Below are 19,601 nucleotides of genomic sequence, written 5' to 3'. Positions count from 1 at the left end.
CTCACATCTTGTGTGTATTCTCATATTGCCCAACCAAGCTTTTTTTTTTTTTCAATTAAGACCAAATATTCTGTGAAACATATTTTGAGTTAAAGCATGGGAATAGAAGCTTAGGAAAAAAAGGTCACTTTTACAGTTTTGCATCAGACATGACAATTTTTTTTATTTTTACATAATTAAAAGTTTGCTTCAAAACCCCAAGACAAGCCGACATGCAGAAACACTTAAATGTTTCAAAGTGCTTTAATAAAGTGGACACATCACTTCTCTTTAACCGGTATTCAGCCACTGATGGCAGTTGACCATTCACATTACAGGCCTGAGATTTGTGGCAGAATATTCTTGTTTTTGGAACACTAAAATAAACTACAAAGACATCAAGACAAACTTAATACAATTCATTTTCTTCTATAAAAATTATTGGGGCAACTATAAGGAATGAGTAATTGCAGTAAGAACCATCATTCATCATTCCACTATGAAATGTCCTGAATATTCATCTCATCAAAATGAATAGCTGGGGGAGGGGCATAAGAGCTGGGAGGGCATAGGCATTTTACCGACACTGCAATGTGCCCTGGTTTTGATTGGCTCTTACTGTGCAGTGTGGAGAGCTAGGAGGTAGGCGATGCTCCAGTGCTGATTCTCACTCAGGTATGCGTTCGCATGTAATGGCCCGTCTCTCCGGCCCGCATGCCTTTCAGGGGCCCCTCCCGGACCTGGGGCCTGACCGGGGCTCCGCCAGGGCCCAGCAGGTAAGGGGCACTCTGCAGGCCGGGGTGGCCACTGACTTGCAGGGTCTTGGCAGTCGAGAACTTCACAAAGGTGGCACGGGTCTCCCGTTCCTGCGCCCCAGATGCCGTCACGGCCAGGATGTGCATGATTCGCTGGAGCATGGGTTCGCTGCGATGGGGGATGTGGTGGTGTTAGAACCCAAAAAAAACCTGGTAATCTTACACAAGGACCAGGGCTAGAAAGTGGTCAGCAGCGAGAGGTTTCATAAACCCCAAAACGAGTGGAGCCAAAATCAAGAATTGCTTTCAAAAAAATAAATCAGAAAGGACATAGAACCTCCACCCATTATGGGATTCCAAACAATTGTCATTAAGGTTGGGTAATACTGCCTACCCAGTTACCTGCAGATGTGGAGGCTGGTGGCAATACACCATGCTGTCTCACTTTCAGGACTGTGTGCCTCCTGTAGTACCAACCTGGCCAGGCAGAGCGCAGCACTGGCCAGCTGCACAGGCTGGAACACAACACACTGGTTCTCCAGCAGCGACAACTCCAGCAGGTAGCGGGCCATCCACACCACCTGGACAGAGATAGACGAGGTTAGGGTTGAGTGGGAACGGTCGAGGTCCTGCCACCAGAGGAGCGTAGCACAGGCGAGGCCCCCTGACCTTGTCACTGCAGTGGGCGATGGAGGCCGTTAGAAGCAGGAAGTGCAAGGGGGGACAGTGGGACAGCTCAAAGTCGAGCTCACACAGGACACGCCGCTCCATGCGAAGCAGCTGCCGCTTGCTGTAACTGTTGTCCATCAGGAAACACAGCTCAGAGATCTGAGAGGGGGGCAGAGACAGACAGAGCCAAGGGTGAAGCCAGTAGGCTGGACTATGTGCAGCTTCTAAGAGGCGATTGTGTGGCTGCAATATGTGGGTTGCTGCGGGAGTGTTGCCGTAAACCAGGAAACTTGCTTGCAGTCCATTTTCAACTGCAATAACAAGTTAAATCTGTTCTCTGTGTCCCCCAGCCTCTTTCCTTTGGATGAAAAATAACGCTTTCCACACCAGTCTGGTCATAACATCTAGTCATCTGAAAGCTAATTTTACTCATCTGAAATTTACATTTTGATTTAGAACTAAATTCCCTTGCACAAAACTAGGACCACAGAGGGCCACAGTGGCTGCAGGTGTTTGAGCTTCCCTTTCACTTGGCAGCCAGTGTAGACCAGGTGTGGACTCTTCAGTCTGCGGCTACGTTCTGAAATGCACACTGTGGCTCTCCAGCACTGGAGTTTGAGACGCCTGCAGCACAGTACCTCCGGCAACAGGCACTCCTCCTTCTTGCCGGCCAGGAAGAGGCAGACCATGCCCAGCAGCTGCAAGTTGGAAATGGACACCTTGATCTGGCGCATGGCACGGTTCAGCAGGTGCACGGTCAGGTAGAGAGTCTCCTCTGAGAAGTTGAACATCTCCTGTTGGGGGGGGTTGGGGCAGAGGGAAGGGTGTGACCACAGCACAGGGGCACTGGCTGCAGCCGTACCCTCTTCTGTAGCGGACTCAGTCTCCTAATAAGAGCTACTACAGCTACACCAGGGGACCCCCTTCCAAGGTAATATCCACTTCTGGATTTCACGTCAACCTCTGCACTTTCTGAACATTTCTGATCATTTACACAGTCAGAACATTTTAAACATTTCAAAACATTTTACTGCACTCTTATCTGCCGGTGGTGTATACATACATACATACATGTGTGTGTATATGTGGTGTAGAAATAGAAATCCAGAAAACGACAGTCATCTAAGAACTATGTTACCCCACCTAGGTCTGAACAGCCCAAATGCAGAAAAGGATTTTGCAGGAAATTCACAGGATGGACAGGTTTTTGGTTTATGATGCAACACTAGTAACTTGTAGCCTATATACTTCACCTGCCTTGTAAAACACTGACTATTATACAGCAGATTTGTCCACTTGTATGCAAGAATGTACAACCACCATTTTGAACCCATTTCCATTAACTAAACCATTGCATCCCCCATATCATTTGTACATATTTGCAAGCATCCATGGGATTGCAAACTTACACCTTACTTCCTGTACAGTTTTTTACCCCTCTTGAGCAATTAGTCTTGGAAAATGTGAAAGTTCTTCCATTGTTTTTCATCCCTTACACTTAAATACAGGCGAGTCATTGCAGTGTGCTTTGAGCTGTTCGTATTCCACAAATGGCTAAGTTCCAGATGTGACCTCTCAAAATAAATAATTTTCAACCACACACTAAAAAGAAACAGTTGATGAGTCGTGAAAATTTAGAATCTTTTAACATAAATCAGTTTGTGATATTAACAGGATAAACAATAAGATCAACTGTTAAATTAAAGGACCAAAATTACTTCCTAGTACTGTTGGAAACTGGCACACACAAGGAGACCCCTAGGCCCAGGTTTAAAAAGGGTGACTGGTGCCGAAGGAAGCAGGAGCAGCACTCACATGGACCTGGATCAGCCAGTCCACCACGATGGCACGAGCAGCATCGGTGAACGGGCGGGGCAGCTCCATGCACGGAAAGGTGTAATGCAACTGAGATCTCTGAGAACAAAGGCAGAAAAGACATCATTAAAGCGGTCTGCAATACAACCATGATCTCCGAGTAATGAACGACTGGTTTTCCTTTTCTTTGATGGGCCTCAACAAGCACAAAAACAAAAATTTTTTTTAAATAAAAACAAAAATGAAATGATAGCTGCAGTCCATCGTGTTTTTGTGGTTTCCTTTCAGTCTGCAGGTCTCGGAAAATGCATGTGGAAGCCAGCACTCAATGACCTCAAAATCTTAGTGCTGAATCAAACCACAAAACAGCAGATGTGGCCCAGATTTACAGGTTCAATTTTAAAGACCTTGTGCACTCATGTTCTTGCATTTAAAACTTTAAGCCATGAGATGCACTTTCCACACTTATAAACAGGGAAATAATAGCATTTCTTTGATGCAAAGTAAGTAGTTTCTAAAAAGATGAGAGCAGGAGGTCTGACATGCCCAGTTTGTATAGATATTCACTACATGTAGTCCACTAAATGGTCGCACTACAAATAGTAGTTTAAGTGGGCAGTATACAAATGGTTTTGCCTTCAGGATAATTTTTTTTTTTTTTTTTTTTTTTAATGACAAATCAACTGAATAAAATAGCCTTGATATCATAGTATTTGTTTTCTTCGGTTCTTTAGGTATAATAAAAGTATAGTTGATTGCACAACCATTCACTGGACCTTCACATGTACAGCTGTCAGAATCTCCCCTCAGTTCCTCACCATCATGTCTGAGAAGATGTCCCAGGCATAGGTCCTGTCATGGACGAGGCCCAGCGTTTCCATGGTGAGCTCCATCTCTCTGCGCAACAGCCCTGGCACCAGCACACGCAGCCCCGGCAGGCCGTGCAGACACTGCAGCAAGACCTCCTCCTCACGCCCGTCTGCGCAGATGAGCAAGTCAACCAACCAGGAACCACAAACCTGCGACGGGACAGCCGCACGGAGGGCAGCGATTCCAACCCGTACCTGTAGAGCCGTTCTGCTCTGCATAGCCCATAACGATACCATCTTCTGCCGAAACCGGCATCCTCCTTGCCTACACACACACACACACAATGGTCATTTACTCACAGAAATCCCTTGGTTCCTTTACTGAGATAATGACCAAAAAAGGGAGAAGTGAATAGGACCAGCGTATCAGTGACTAGGAGGGAGGAGGGTTGTTGGGTAAACGATCTGAAGGAAAGCCTGACTGCGCAGAAGCGCAAAAGGGGAGGCGGGGGGACTGCTGTACCCATCTGCACTCGGGCGCGGTCTTGCAGTGCGGCCCCCTGGGCTCCTCGCTCTCGGCCAGTGACCGCCTCTCCTTGGGCCCGCGGGTATTGGCCCAGGTCCGCAGGGGCGCGCGCCTCTCCTCTGCCTGCATGCAACACGCAAGAGCCCGATCGCTCGCATATTAGCACCGGCCCTCTGCTGCATGGATGCAATGCAGCAGGGACAGGTTCCTCAGACAGTCAGTCAGTCTTTATTTTTCTATAGCACACAGGTTGTCACACAATAAATAAAAAAATAAAGAGCAAAGAATAAAATAAATGTTGGGAAATCATTTCCAAACCTTTTAAAAGACAACCAACTCCTGGAAAATGCTGGGAAGCAGGAGGTCAATAAAACGTATGGGGGAAAATACACCAGAACTTTCACTATCAATTAGTTTTTCACAAGAACAATTCTTAAGGCTATGGATAAGCAGTCAAACGTCTGATGGCATTCCTGAATACAGTGCAAGACCCTCAAGGTTTTTGAGGCCACTGGAATGACATTCCTGAAGGGTAAATCAAGTGTAATAGCGTTTAAACTACGTGGACGAAATCTTCGAATTGTCAACAATTACACCTAATCACTTTATTTAGACTTCGCGACAGTACGATGGTCAATGGAAGCGATCATTTAAATAAAGGGTTTCGGAAGTCTAGCCAAGGTTTTTTTTTTAAACTACAAAAAAGGACGTCAATAGAAAAATGTGAACAGAAAACGCCTTTAATATCTTCAAATAACACTGGCAGTTTAAGAAATTTTGGTTGATTGCTTTTTTATCAAATTGGGCTACCCGGTAGGCCTACATGTGTGAGGTTTTTCAGAATTTTTTCTTTCTTTTTGATGCAATTAGCCTACTATCTGTGCAACAGCTCCAAGGATATCTAAATGAATTTCTGTTGGTCTTGATGTTAAAAGCAGAACGTCAAGCTCACCTTCTTGTGTAGGTCCAATAGTGGCCTGGAATCGCAGAAACCGGTTTGGGTCATGGCGATTCAAACGGGGGGGAGGCGATTTAATGCGGCGGCCAAAGCTCCTCCAGGCACGGTCCAGTGGCAAAGAGATTAAAAGTTGAAACAGTTGCCTAAGTGGCAGCTAATAAACACACCTGGTTAATTGATTAGAGGGTGGCCATACTTGATCTGTACGGTCGGCGATTGGGACCAAAACTCAGGACAGCATGAATAAGCCTACTTATGTTTTGTTTAGTCTAGGATTATTTTAACTGCCATGTAGCTAACGTATGCTATAGTTTCAGTGTTTGTCATTTATATAAAGATGGTATTGACATCGACAGTAATTAGCCTTCGGGTCAAGTGAAAAATCTCACACATAAGATTAAGAGCCAGAGACGTTTCAGTAATCAGATATTTTACTAGCAGATTTCTAATAGGTTAATAATTTCAACAATAATAGTAGGCTAGGTCTAATAACTATGACAATCAATTAAATAACTGATATCCTGTAACAAGTTCATCGACCTGCCAGAGAAATATTTGCTCCTAGACAAAAATCTATTTCACTCCCCCGCCCAAATCAGAAGCTATTAATCTAGGTCCATTCATGCTACTGAGAGCAAAATCACATTCGTGACTGCTGGTTGTCACATTCAAAATACAGAGGCCCCAGAAACCGCAAAGCTACATGTAACATTTTAAAAACCAATAGTTCCATTTCTGACAAACGATTCAGTCATTCCAGCCATTGCATTAGGCTATTGGTACAAACTTTTTATACATCTCTTTACGTGCTTGTGAGTTGCCATCATTCGGTCCATACTTTCATTAGTTGTCAGATTCCAGGTTTGGTGTGAAGCATGAGAAAACGAGGGGGACCCCAGGAAAAGTTCGAGGCCTTCGGTTGATTCACATTCATAAAAAGGCATACGCGCTGAGCGGATACTTGGTTATGTAATATGCAAGGCCTAGTCGCCCCCTAGCGGAAATTCTTTTGTCTGAAGGAAATGAAATGTGGGGGAAAAAATCGAAACACATTTGCGCCCGCGCGTGCAGTTCTTAGATCCAATCCTGAGGAAGATCCCAGGCTTGCTCCAGCAAAAAAATAAAAAATAAAGAAATGGCTGGTTGTAAAATCACGAATTTCAGAGGTCATGCCTTCCTGTCCATTTCATTACAGTGGCAAAAGACAGGACAAGGCAGGTGGCAGAAGAGTCCTGAGAAGTGGGTGGTGGTGTTACTGTGCTGGTGACCGTTTCATCCTTTCTCCGCTTACATTGTGCACGAGTCTGTGATCGGTCCTGACATTACAGGTCTGGAACAATTACAGTATACGGTGTACACAAAAAGTAAACCCCAAGTACATGCACACCAGCGTTTTGAACAAACTTTACAATGCAATGTTGAAAATGATTAAATGAAATAATGAAAAAAAGGCAACAAAAATATTTTCACAAATATATTTTTTATATATTTTAATGAGACTAAATTAGTCTTCCAAAGTTTCAAGGGATAGGGGGATGGACAGGGAGAGAAACAAAATCAAAGCAAAACAAAATGGACAACATAAAACAAAAAAATGTGATGATAATTATATCTTTTAAAAGGCGTAACTGAACACAACCCTCATCACATATAGCACACTGCATCACCTGCAGGCCCGTCTCCTAACGACAGGCAGGTGTGCAGCTCAGTGAACATACAGTTGTCCAGGTGCCCAAGCAGGGCTTTGAGAGATGGCTCACCCTGGGACTCCAGTGCAAATCCATCCGTCCACCCGGCTACTGGCGCCCCCCACTGACCACTTCCCAACGTTGCAGCAGACGAAATGAAAAATGCTCGAAGGGCGAAAAAAATGAAATCCTTTCCATCGGATTAAACAGATGTAGAGCTCCTCTTATTAAGTGCCAACCCCTTGCTGTGTCAGTCAGTGTTTCAATATAAAACAAACTAGTTCATGAGCCTAGTGACAGGCAGGCTTACCTCAGTTGAGATATTAAAATTTCTTACAAAACCTTTTGAAGACTGATACCACCCCCCCCCCCCCCCGCAGACTGCGCGTACAACTGAAAGCATGATTGACAAATTATTACAACATTTATGCTTCAGAACAGTAGCAACCCTCAGACGTGTGGGCCTCTTGAATGCATGTTTCCACCCCCTTCAGACTGAAGACTTGAGAGCTCCCTGGTTTTGCTTCTTTAGCGAGCCCTGAGGGTATTTCCGCTAGGACACAGCTCTCCCCAGAGTTTGTTTCGTTTAAAGCTCAAATTTCTTCATGTCTCTTGTGTTTAGCGTCTCCCCCCCCCCCCCCCGGTTCCCCCACGTTACATAAGCAAAACACACACGTTTTCAGATGTACACAACTGTCAGACACACATACACACAATTTTCAGATGTATACATCCAGCAGATGAACAAACGCACATAGAGTGGGAAGAGAAATGGCCAATCTGCTCCCAGAATCGTCCCGACTCCCTTGCGCCCATAGGAACAGTTCTATACTATTGGTAACAGCTAGTCCCAGAAAGAGCACTTGTAAAAACTGCTGAAATATGGCTTTTAAAACCGTAACAATCATGTGGGGAAAAAAGGTTTAAAAATGCTGTTTTTTGGAGTTGATTTTCTCTTTAAAAAAAAAAAAAAAAGAAGAAAAGTTTTTGGTTAGTTTTTTGTTTTTTTCTTCTCCTTCCAGGCAGAGGACTGCTGTGTGACTGTGCTGCAGTGTAGTGTGGTGGGCGAAGCAGGCAGGCAGGCTGTGGGCGGGGCAGGTCTGAGTGACAGCTGCCAGTCAAGGCACTTTGCTCCCGCTGAGGTCAGTTGTCTGTCCGTCCGTCTGCCCGTGTCTGTGCGTCTATTTTCGGACTCTTATTTTTCATCTCTGCTGGTGTGCTGGTGTAAGAGAGGGAGCTGCTAAGACCATTCCACCACAATGAGCGTGTGTAGCGAGAGAAAGGAAGAAAGTGAGCGTGAACAAGAGTGAGAGTGAGAGAGTGAGAGAGAGAGAGAGAGAGACAGAAAGATGTGGAGAGTGAAAGCAGAGGTGAGAGAGAGAGAGAGAGAGAGAGAGAGTGCATGCGAGCATCACTCCCGTATGCTGGCAGAGTAGGAGAATTGTGGGAAATGTGTGCGTTGATCTGGGTCTTCACAATCCAGGCTGTCATCTGTAACACAACCATTACACACAACTTTAGCACAGTGGTACCTCACACTCACACACAAGTCAGATACAGCTTACTCACCCCTCACTACTCTCAGTCCCAGAAGAGACACTGTGTAGTGTTCCCACAAACCAACAAAAACCCCACAAGACAAGCACAGGCTATTAAGGAGGACCCTGCATAAAACAAACCCAAAAGAGCTGATCATGGGTTAGCACTCGTACTTCACACCGGAGAGCTGAGGTTCCGCTGGAGAAGGGATGAGCTGACCTGGGGTCAGCTGTTGGGGTTAAAGGGCGCCCCTGGAGAATCAGATCGTACTCACACTTGTCCGGGGGCGTAACGGTGATGGTCTGTGCCGTGAATTCGTCATCAAAGTAGCGCGTGTCCGTCTCGGACGTCACCTGGGGCTTGAAGGGCGGGACCAACTGTGGGCAGGGTTGCTGGAGGTTACAAGGGGTACCAGATCTCCCGAGGTACCCACTTATTTAAAGTTCCAGCCTCCCCTCACCCCACCACCTTTCCCCCCATATTCATACCTTTCTCTGCAGGACGTCCTGCCAGTTGATGGAGGTGAAGAACTTGTGGGACATCACGTCTTTGGCATCATCAGGCCCGCCTCCCAGCCTGCAAGGACCACACGCACCACCATTAGTCAGAACCTTAAGAACTGTCACTATCCATCACTTTCTTAATTCTTCTCTGACAGGATTGGGCTTCACTTGTCAGGTCTCATAAAGCTTAAATAGGCAAAGTAAAACTGCTAAATTAAACATGCACACGCACACACAAATAAGGTGTACCAGAATCAGAGCTGGGGTCTAAAAGGAACTCAGATTCCAATTCGTATAACATAAAGGGCAGTTTCTGAGTCACAAGTTCAGTTTCAGTTCAATACCTAAACTGACTGAACTGATCCGCACCCCGGAAGTACCACAAGCCCTGAACCCTCACCTCTGTTTTGGTGCCCACCTTGGCCCCTCACCTGTTTTGGTTCCCACCTTGGCCCCTCACCTGTTTGGTGCCCACCTTGGCCCCGCACCCGTTTGGTGCCCACCTTGGCCCCTCACCTGTTTGGTGCCCACCTTGGCCCCTCACCTGTTTTGGTGCCCACCTTGGCCCTTCACCTGTTTTGGTGCCCACCTTGGCCCCTCACCTGTTTGGAGCCTCCCCTGGCCCCTCACCTGTTTGGTGCCCCCCTGGGCCCCTCACCTCTGTTTGGGGTCCTTCTTGAGCAGGCCGGCCAGCAGGGCCTTGGCCTCTGGGGACAGGTTTCGGGGGAAGCGGATCTCCTCCATCAGGATGAGCTCGAACAGCCGCTCGTGGTCCTGGTTGTAGAAGGGCAGCCGGCCGCACATCATCTCGTACATGACCACGCCCAGCCCCCACCAGTCCACCGCCCGCCCATAGTCATTATCCTCCAGCACCTGGGGGGAGGTTAAGAGAGGAGAATCAAAATGGATAAGAGTCACTAGCTTTTGATTTAAACCTGGAACACCGGACCAAGGGAATTTCCTATCCGAACAATATCTACGTTTGGGGCTGAAAGATGTACCGCAAACGACTAAAGTAAACAGGTCCAAACAAGGTCCTTTTAGCGTGAAAGACTGCCCATTCACAATGCAACAAGGCTCGACTGGGTCTGCACAGCAGCCTGTACGGCTGCTTTTGGGTTTTTACCTCGGGTGCCAGGTACTCAGGAGTGCCACAGAAGGTTTTCATGGTGGCCCCATCCGTGATGCCCTCCTTGCACAGGCCAAAGTCTGTGATCTTTATGTGGCCGTCCTTGTCCAACAGGAGGTTCTCCAGCTGATCGACACCAGGAAAAGAAAATACTTTCAATCACCCGATGACATCCTCACGACCACGGTGCGTGCGCGAACACACACATGCGCACACACACTCCGAAGCCCAACAAAGGAACTCTCACAGACATTCGCTGACATGCACGCGCACACATGCGCCCACAAACACACGCACCGGATCTCCCGCAGACACACACGCCTCTCGTAGACCTGTGCACCCACACACACACACACACACACACAAGCAGCATTTCCATTGAAGGACCAGCCCGCTACCTCACCTTGAGGTCCCTGTAGACCACGTCCCGTGAGTGCAGGTACTCCAGTGCGGAGACGATCTCGGCGCCGTAGAAGCGAGCGCGGTCCTCCGTGAACACGCGTTCGCGGGAGAGGTGGAAGAACAGCTACAGAGCACGGCAAACGAGGCACAGAGAACGAGGGAGGCGGGGAAGAGGAAAATGTTGGGGGGGTGGAATTTTTAACTACTGACAATACTGAGGCAGAACAACTGGTACACCTATAGCTCTGCAATCAATGCAGATGTGTCTTGAGAGGGCACTCAAAATGTCCACACGGGGTGCATGTGTAAGGGCGCACTCACCTCCCCTCCGTTGGCATACTCCATCACAAAACACAGCCGGTCGTGTGTTTGGAAGGCGTACTTTAATGTCTGCACCGCAGAGAGAGAGAGAGATATATGTTCAATGGAGATGACCACAATATACCAAGCAAAGAAAACAGATTTTACTTTTACCATTCTCACAGATTGTGCGTGTGTGTGAGCTGTGAGAGAGAAGGCGTGAGAGAGAGTGAGCACGCATGTGTGAGTGTGCGTGTTTAACTCAAACGTGCGCGCGGTACTCACAGTGAGGAAGGGGTGTCTCGTGTTCTGCAGGACTCTGCTCTCTGTCACCGTGTGCGCCACCTCGTCCTGCGGAAAAACACGCGTGTCACACGCGGTCACGCCTGAGGACGTGCACGCCAGAGACAGCCGGGGCTGGCTGCTCTGAAATGCTCTGAGTCCACCTGTGGGACGTGCCATGGGCCTGCAGTGACCACGTACTAAGTCAGGTCACATGAAGGAGGACAACCACAGGTGCCGTGTCAGAGCAGCCAGCCGGCAGCGCAGTAGTTGTGGACTGTGAAAGTGAATAAGCTTTGTGCGGTAATTCTCATTTGAGCATCCCAGGGCAATATAAAAGCAGTTCTCCGTTTTGTTCTGCTGCACGATTCATCTTTGAGCTCACTGAAAGTCAGCAATCACAACCGAGCTCGCACCCAGACGGTTGGCCCTAGGGCTAGTAACCACAAAAAAAGCACACTTTAGCAAACACGGGTCAATATCAGATTTGAATGCAGGGCCATAGCTTATCTAAGGTAAAAAGCAAATGGCCCAGAGTCATATTGCCAAGTGTCTCATGTCCCCTTTAAAAGTAAATGCAGACCGTCTCCCCAGGTTAGATGCCTCCTTCTGTCTTTCATGACTAGCTAAACAATAAAGACAGCTTCTTATAATCTTTATGCAGAAAGGGTAAGAGGCTTTCATCCAGAGCAACTTGCAGAAGTGGAGATCATCAGAGTCCCTTATTTATAATCAATAGATGGCAAGGTTAACTGACCATAACGACAATTAGTAGTGCAAGCAAAAGTAAATGCCACTAAGCAGCTAACCTATAGCTGCGTTCAGACATGGAACACGAAACACTGCAGTATCAGCTTCCCCGGCAATCTAGCTCCTTATTTTCTGAAGGAGGAAGAAACAACAAAGCTGGATTTAAGTCAAGTAGTGAACAAGTCAAGTTCTGTGCGCTTGATTAGGTAATGTTATGACTTTGTTCATGAAATGTCACCCAGTCTTGAGCAGGAAAATTTTCAGAGCAATTTATCCAGAATGCCGATTCTGGCTCTTGTTCACATGGTAAAGTTCCGGAACATTCTCAGGTAATGCTTGTACAGCAGAGACGGGGGCAGGGAGCGCCGATCACAGCACAGAGGCTGGGGAGAGAAGACCGACCTTAGCGATGATGACCTCCTTGCGCAGGATCTTCATGGCGTAGTACATCCCCGTGGCCTTCTCCTTCACCAGGATCACCTTCCCAAAGGTTCCTTTCCCCAGGAGCTTCAGGTAGTCAAAGTCACTCATCGTCTGAGAGGGAGAGCAGAGGCAGGGCTGAGCAACTACAGCCAATGAACAGAGACCTAACTGGACATCCAAGAAGCAAGACAGAACCGGAGAGCCAATGAACGGAGACACTGCTATTAAGCACATGAGCAAGCAGCGCTGGGAAGCCAATGAGCAGAGACCTAACAGGAGGATCAATCACCAATACCGAATCAGACAGCCTATGAGCCGAAAAAGGGCTGGGGAGCCAATGAGCAGAGGCAGTGTTGGAAGGCCAATGGAAACAGTAGAAATCATGTGGTGGATAGAGACAGGCGGGCTGAAGGGGCACTGCAGACACTCACCACTTTGGAGCGAGACTTGGACATGGCCACCTCCATCTCCTCCATGCCGCTGCAGTCGCTGGGAGAGCCGAATTTAATGTCCATGGGCTCCTCCTCCTCCCGCGTCTTCAGCCCGTTCGCCACCGCCTGGATCGTCCGCATCCACTCCTCCCTGAGACACAGACGCAGAGGGCGAGGGGAAAGAACGGTTCAAAAAAGTTGGGCGGGAAAGAGAAAAAGAAAGGTGAGGAGAGAAGAAACATGACACAGAGTGTGAGGGAAAGAGAAAGACATGGACAGAGAGAGAAATAGACAGCGAGAGAGACGAGATTTAAGGACAGATGATGTCACAGAGAAGGGATGCATACAGATAATGGGATAAAGCAGAAACAGATAGAGGGACATAGATAAAGAGAAAACGGGAGACAGAGTGTTCATCAGGACCAAGGAAATGTGTGGTGGGGTAAAATTTGCATCACAATGCGCAGTTGTGTGGTTGTGTAAATAAGGACAGTGAGGCCATTTTATTATGCGGCAGACGGAGAGACCCATCTTTTGTAGGGTTGTGTAACCCTATAGTTACAGTGTGCTTGTGTAACTGGGGGGGGGGGGGGGACCTTCACAAAAATAGGTGGGAAAATTACAGCCAGGGTGCAACCAGGAGAATGCCCCCTTTCCCCCATCGCTGATGTGCAGTCAAGACTCCCACCTTCCCAGGCCCCTTCACACAGTCCACACCCGCCCCTCCTCACCTCTCCTCATTGCTGTCCACGTGGAAAGTGCGCTCGATGACCGTGGTCCACTGTAAGCAGCGGATGACGAAGGTGTTCGGCCGGGGCCTCTCAGTCTTCATCAGCTGGCACTCTGAAATGGGGGGGGGGGGGTTGAGTGGTTATTCATATCAGAGATATGGACATAACACACCCAATGCTGAGCAGTCTGAGCAAGTGCCAGTTGTCCTAGAAGCAGATTAATGCCTCAAGAGGAAACCGTGTTGGTGGCCAGCCGGCCTGTGCGCAGTAACACCTGGAACAGCTCAGTGTGAACTGCACGGGGAGCGCTGGCCCACTGAGCTGCCATCACACTTTGATGTGCGGCAGAACAGTACACGCTGTTCCCGCAGAACTGTACGGGCTGTTCCTGTTGAACAGTATGGGCTATTCCAGCAGAACAGTACGGGCTGTTCCTGCAGAACTGTAAGGGCTGTTCCGGCACAACGGTACGGGCTGTTCCGGCACAACGGTACGGGCTGTTCCGGCACAACAGTACGGGCAGTTCCTGTTGAACAGTTCTGCCTGGGGACTGCAAGCGGTCATCTCCTTGCAGAGAAACTGACCTGCCACAGAGAAGTTGTTGAGGGGTGGCAGGCTGGGGTCAGACATCTCGGGCTTCTCTTTGTAGCCGATGAAGGAGCCATCGCTCTTTAGGATAAAGTATCGAGGCCGCCAGGTCTTTATGTACTCACCTACAGACAGGAAAGACAGACGGACAGGAGGTACAGAAAAGGAGTGTGGTCAGCGGCGTGTAATTAAGGCACCGCATCACTCTACAGCAAAACACTGCAAATACCTTTCAAGGACACTCAAGTACAGCCCTACATCCCTTTGAAGTATTATGAGCACAGGGTAATATGCGCACAGTGCAATGTGCACACAGGCAAACATTAAAGCAATACGTGCAGGGTAATATGACACAGGCCAAATGGTGACGTTTTAACAGCATGGCTGTTTATCATTCCCCAATCAATTACATAAACAATGACGATTATTTCATTGCATGGGATTCCAATCAAATTTCAACAGCAAAATAAGAGGGTTTTTCAAAGATCTTCAGAGGCCATTTTAGTTTACAAATATTCTGACTGAAAATACTCCCCGTCACATGGTTTCCAGAGTTTGCACAGTTTACTTGCCTGGGAAAGCCTGGGAATTCACAACAGTTGGAATTTTTATTTTAGAGGACAAGTACAAGGACAAGAGCTACAAGCATCAGCCTGATGATAGCTGCACAATCAAGGGATGGACAGACAGAAACAGAAAAGAGAGGCTTACAACATCTTCCTCACCTCTCTTGTGGAGCCAGCCCTCTCTTACGACGCTAACTTCGTTCATACTGGGGCGGAGATGTGGGGAGGGTCAGGGTGGGGTGGGGGTGGGGGTGGGGGTTAAAGTCACTAAGAAAGGGGGCGAGGTTTTGATGGTCGTCAGTGGCGACAATGCTTTACGACACCTAAGGACAGAGAGAAGTGCAGACACAGACCAAAAACAACGGTTACCTACAGCTGATCATTGCCGTCAGAGAAGCGTGTACAAACCCTAGGACATCTCCATGAAAGACATTTCTGCTGTTGGTACAACTTAAAAAACAAATGTAAGCATCTTGAGCCAGCTACAAATCATAAAACTAGAATAACTCAGAGAAACAGGGAAGTGAAGTACAGAGAGATATGCCAATGAGAGAGTGAATAAATGAGTAAAGACAGGGAGCAGCAGGAGTGTTCATCAACGGTTACATTTCTTCACGGATAATAGATCAGTTTTAGACCGCACTCTCACAAAATAAAATGTGTTTGTGTACCTCCTGCTGATTCACTTAAATAGGTGAGTCACAAACTAACAAAGACCCTGTGGATACCAGGAAGACATCACCAATTAATGTTCCTTTCATCCGGAGGACGCTTCAAAGACTTCACGCGTGACATCATCACCGCTTTTGATGTTATCTCGACAGGCTGAATTCAAATTGAACTGATCTTTTCCAATATTTGTACCAAACTAAGGCCAGGGAGACATTTCAAAGATGTTGAATTTTTTTTTCAGGCCCTGCTTGATATAATGTGTCCCCCCCGGCCCCTCGCTGCTGTCCCCCCATCCAGCTGTGGGACGTCTGGACAGCCGTGTGGCGTGGCGTGCGGAGGCGAGCGGCTCAAGAGCGAGCGCTGCGTGCCCGGCCTGTGCAGGCCTGCAGCTGCCTCCCGTCTCCGCGGCGAGGCCGAGGGTCAGGCCGCCGTGAGGGAGCGTCTGCGTTGCCGCAGCGACCCCAACCTGAGAGGATGCGTGGGGAAGCTGGATGCGATCGTGAAAAAAAACAGGAGAAGAGGAAATGGCCACCTCTCTGAACAAAGCCTTTTTGCAACACACCTGTCCAGTAACAACAAAAATGAGGATGTTACCATATTTCCCTCTGAAACCAAACCAAACATCAAAGAAACACCCTATCACACAAGATGGAGGGAGAGTTCAGCAAGTTGTTCATTGATCCCAAAATCAATCAATGTTAATCCTGTTCCAATAAGATCAAGGTTGCTGAAGGACCTTCAAGGAGAACAAATATATGGTCCCAACTTTTAAAACAGCAGCAATGACTGTATTATAATACCTGTATGCCACACTCAATTCAATTTTGGCTCACTTGCATCATAATTCATTCATAATTCTCCATTTGTACATTACATACACATTGCACCATACCCAGGGTACAAGAACCAAATACAGGTGTCAGACTATCACAATAAGTTAAAGAAAGAAAGATGAATGAACAGAGTCTAGGCAAAGGATGGGAGCAGATGATAGCGACTTCTTTATCCCATACATTCACGTTCACATTATTGAAATAACAGGCCAACTGACAATGCTATATCGACGAGGGTATAATATTTTCACACACTGATTGTTTTACGACTGGTTCATGATTCAACAATGTTGTATACATCTACAGCAAGTAGGCTACTATAACAATACAACTGTTAAACAAACAAAACTGCCAACTGTCTCGGTCTCTCACACGCACGGCCGGCCTGCCTTTGTACAGTCGCCAGCTATCGGGAGTTAAAGTCCCATTTACAATCATACAGTCCAAATCGGTCATACAACCGAAAAAAACTGACTGTCTTTACAATGCCCATAGCTTTATGGGCTAAGATTGTAAACAACGTGGGGAATTAACTAAGGGACGCTGTTTGAACATATAACATTATAGAAAAAAGTATAAACATCTAGTTAACAGTTACACGGATAGTTAACATATAACGTAATAGATCACTGCGGGTAACGTTATAAGTCACGGATTAATATCTCAGATTCATTACCTTGTTAGCTAACATTAAACACTCTACGTAACATTCACAACATTAGCACTGACTGCACTTACGTCCTGAGGTTACCCAAGAAATCAAAGATAATGTTAACTCAGGTCGATCAAACTTCACATGGATTCTGTCAATGTCGAGAACCATAGCTACCAACGTCTATCCAGAAATTAGTTGCTCTTCGTGGCCTTAGCTACATGGGCTCGTAATCCACCTTTTAGCAGGCTTGCTCGTAGCTAAAAAACTTAACTGTCAGCCAAGTTAATAAATAATGTTAGTTAGCAAGCTAGCAGAGTTGGAGAGGTATTACTATTTCAAGCAATATAGCGAGAAGGTTATCTTACTGAAAGCATGCATTATTAGGTAGATCGATAACGTTAGCTGATAAACAAACGCTGCATTACCCCAAACATGCGATTCTATTTTCATGTATGCAAACTGTTTCAGTCAGAGCAGTGACCCAATCGATTTCTGCACCTATGCCAAAGGTTACTGTTGAAAGTAACTGGGACAGTGGCGACGGGAGGGGGTGGAAGGGGAACATTTGACTTCAACATCAACGCGGAAAAGTACCGACAATTAGCTAACTAGCTTGTTGAAAATCATGCCTGAATCATGCATGTCGGCTACATTCACACTTCTTAACGTTAGCAGGCTTAAACACAATAGTGGTGCAAATAACAAACAACTTTTGCTGTGTGAAATTGGTTTGCAAAATATTCGTGATTAGGCGTCTAGGAATTTTCTATGGGGATGCAATTTATTCATTTCCATTAGGCTATCTACCGGAACTATTCTCGGTCTATCTACTAGTAGATAATGGGACACGACCGTTGAGTCGCTAACTTGCCTTAAAATATTGATGTGTAAAATATTGAAAGCAGTCACAATACCTAAATTAGCTGCCCACCGCTAATCGATTGCTGGGAGGTCGTTAGCTAAACATTGTCAACCGCAACACAGTGCCCTTACCTTAACTGTTTTACAAGGCGAAATGGAGAACGCACGCAGACCCGAACCGCATGCACGCGCCAATGTGAAGCCCCGTCCACCGTTTCAACCCGTGAGGTTGTACTGCTGTACTTGCTATGCTCCGCACTCACAATGTGGTTTAAAAGCAAACAAGTGCCCACTATGTCTGTTTTCCAGTCTGCTGTCCCAGCGGCGTGTTTGCTGATGTTAGCTAATGTTATCCAGCTAGCTTGCTACCTGGATAGCTAGTCAACTCAAGAAGTGGCTGGCTATCTGTTCTTGTTTACTGTTATTCTATTGTTTCCAGATTCGTTAGATTTGAGATTGTGTTTTCTACTTTTTGGTTCTCGTTTTATTATTGTTTTTGTTTTTCTCTTTAGTTATCTTCCCCTCTTTCCCTGCAACCTCCATACCATGTTGTTCTTAATGCACCAGGCCTTACAGCTCGCGATAGCATAGCTTTCTGCACGAGCACAAACAGGAAATGACGTGTATGCACACATAGATTTTCATTTTTTTATGGTCTATGGTCTTCACTTTGTTATTTAGTTGCGTCTGTTCTAAATAGATGGGGGAATCAGAGACATCAAAAAAGCTAGCGCACTAGCAGACCGGTAACCATTTAAAGTCTAAAATTATAACTAGGCTATATGACAAATCTATCTTAAATTTTCTTAACTGAACATTCTTCTGATATAACAATCACTATTGGTAATTGAAAGCGCTAGTGCACTAGATCAACAACGGGCTTCAGCGAGATTTACCTGGGTTCTTTTCTCTAAAGCAAAGGGTCTCCAAATGTGTTCACCCTACCCTCTCATTAGCTGTAGAAAACTCAATTTTCCCGCAAGGAAATTCTGCATTACTTTATTTCATTTGCAAAAATAAACACTGTCCTTCTTATGGGGGAGAAAAATATAGCTGAGGGAGGTTTAGGTTTTGGACTTTCTGGATGTTAATAACATGTTTATGATAAAAATTGCTTTAAAAATTTATAGAAAACCCAAATCCTATTCGGTATTTCATCCCTAATCACATTTTTGACAAGATTGGCCGTCTGACATTTTTGTTAGCCTTTAATTTTTTTGTTAAATTATAAAGACTTTCTGACAAACATTTTTCCCACTGTGTTCAAGAGAATAAAATATGGTAATTAGTACTATTCCACTGACTTTTATTTATTTATGAAATCTCCTGCCTGACTGTAATCAATATGGTGCATTAAGTTTTTATTCATTTGTCATTTATTCTTTGAACGTAACTTTGTATGTACATTTTGGGATGCTTTTTCTGAATACATGAGTATAAAAAAAAATTTAAAAAAACTAATGCAGACATACACATATTTTGTGTATTATTTTGATTATAACCATTCCCTTGAATTTGTGGTAAACGTATTTATAGAAATTGAAAAATTATTTACTTATAATTAATTATATATTATAATTTGATTTTAAAAAATCACCCAGATTCTGTTCTTTCTTTAATGAAACAATCCAGTTCTTTGATTACTGAAAGTTTGCAAAAACAAAAAATATTTACATTTTGCAACAATGTAATATGATTATGACTCTATGCTGTTTTTGTTTGATTTGATTTATTTGC

The 19,601-nt window shown here is 45.9% G+C and overlaps 2 protein-coding genes across 3 annotated transcripts; both read right to left on the bottom strand.

Moving 5' to 3' along the window:
* Window positions 1-136: 136 nt before the first annotated feature.
* Window positions 137-6,523, bottom strand: ccnp (cyclin P). 2 transcript variants are annotated; one of them, XM_064301943.1, is made up of 10 exons: window positions 6,350-6,523; window positions 5,506-5,606; window positions 4,551-4,676; window positions 4,283-4,352; window positions 4,037-4,197; window positions 3,219-3,317; window positions 2,042-2,197; window positions 1,404-1,562; window positions 1,137-1,315; window positions 137-903 (listed from the first exon to the last, which is right to left on the bottom strand). In XM_064301943.1, exons 2-10 carry the CDS (start codon window positions 5,557-5,559, stop codon window positions 651-653), a joined length of 1,257 nt encoding a protein of 418 aa, XP_064158013.1. In that variant the 5' UTR covers window positions 5,560-5,606; window positions 6,350-6,523; the 3' UTR covers window positions 137-650. The 2 variants fall into 2 exon arrangements, with proteins under 2 accessions (XP_064158013.1, XP_064158012.1); XM_064301942.1 differs by lacking the exon at window positions 6,350-6,523 and having other exon boundaries at window positions 5,506-5,663.
* Window positions 6,524-6,972: 449 nt separating this feature from the next.
* On the bottom strand, window positions 6,973-18,481 carry akt2 (v-akt murine thymoma viral oncogene homolog 2). The gene is made up of 14 exons (XM_064301941.1): window positions 17,997-18,481; window positions 15,003-15,166; window positions 14,274-14,402; window positions 13,690-13,801; window positions 12,959-13,109; window positions 12,507-12,638; window positions 11,358-11,423; window positions 11,094-11,162; window positions 10,774-10,896; window positions 10,368-10,496; window positions 9,900-10,114; window positions 9,227-9,314; window positions 9,013-9,115; window positions 6,973-8,690 (listed from the first exon to the last, which is right to left on the bottom strand). Exons 2-14 carry the CDS (start codon window positions 15,046-15,048, stop codon window positions 8,611-8,613), a joined length of 1,443 nt encoding a protein of 480 aa, XP_064158011.1. The 5' UTR covers window positions 15,049-15,166; window positions 17,997-18,481; the 3' UTR covers window positions 6,973-8,610.
* Between the last annotated feature and the right edge of the window lie 1,120 nt (window positions 18,482-19,601).

This window comes from Anguilla rostrata, chromosome 12 (assembly GCF_018555375.3).
Source record: "Anguilla rostrata isolate EN2019 chromosome 12, ASM1855537v3, whole genome shotgun sequence".
NCBI classification, from domain to species: Eukaryota; Metazoa; Chordata; class Actinopteri; order Anguilliformes; family Anguillidae; genus Anguilla; species Anguilla rostrata.
The sequence above is the reverse complement of the archived record's forward strand: the minus strand, read 5'-3'. Positions and strand labels throughout refer to the sequence as shown.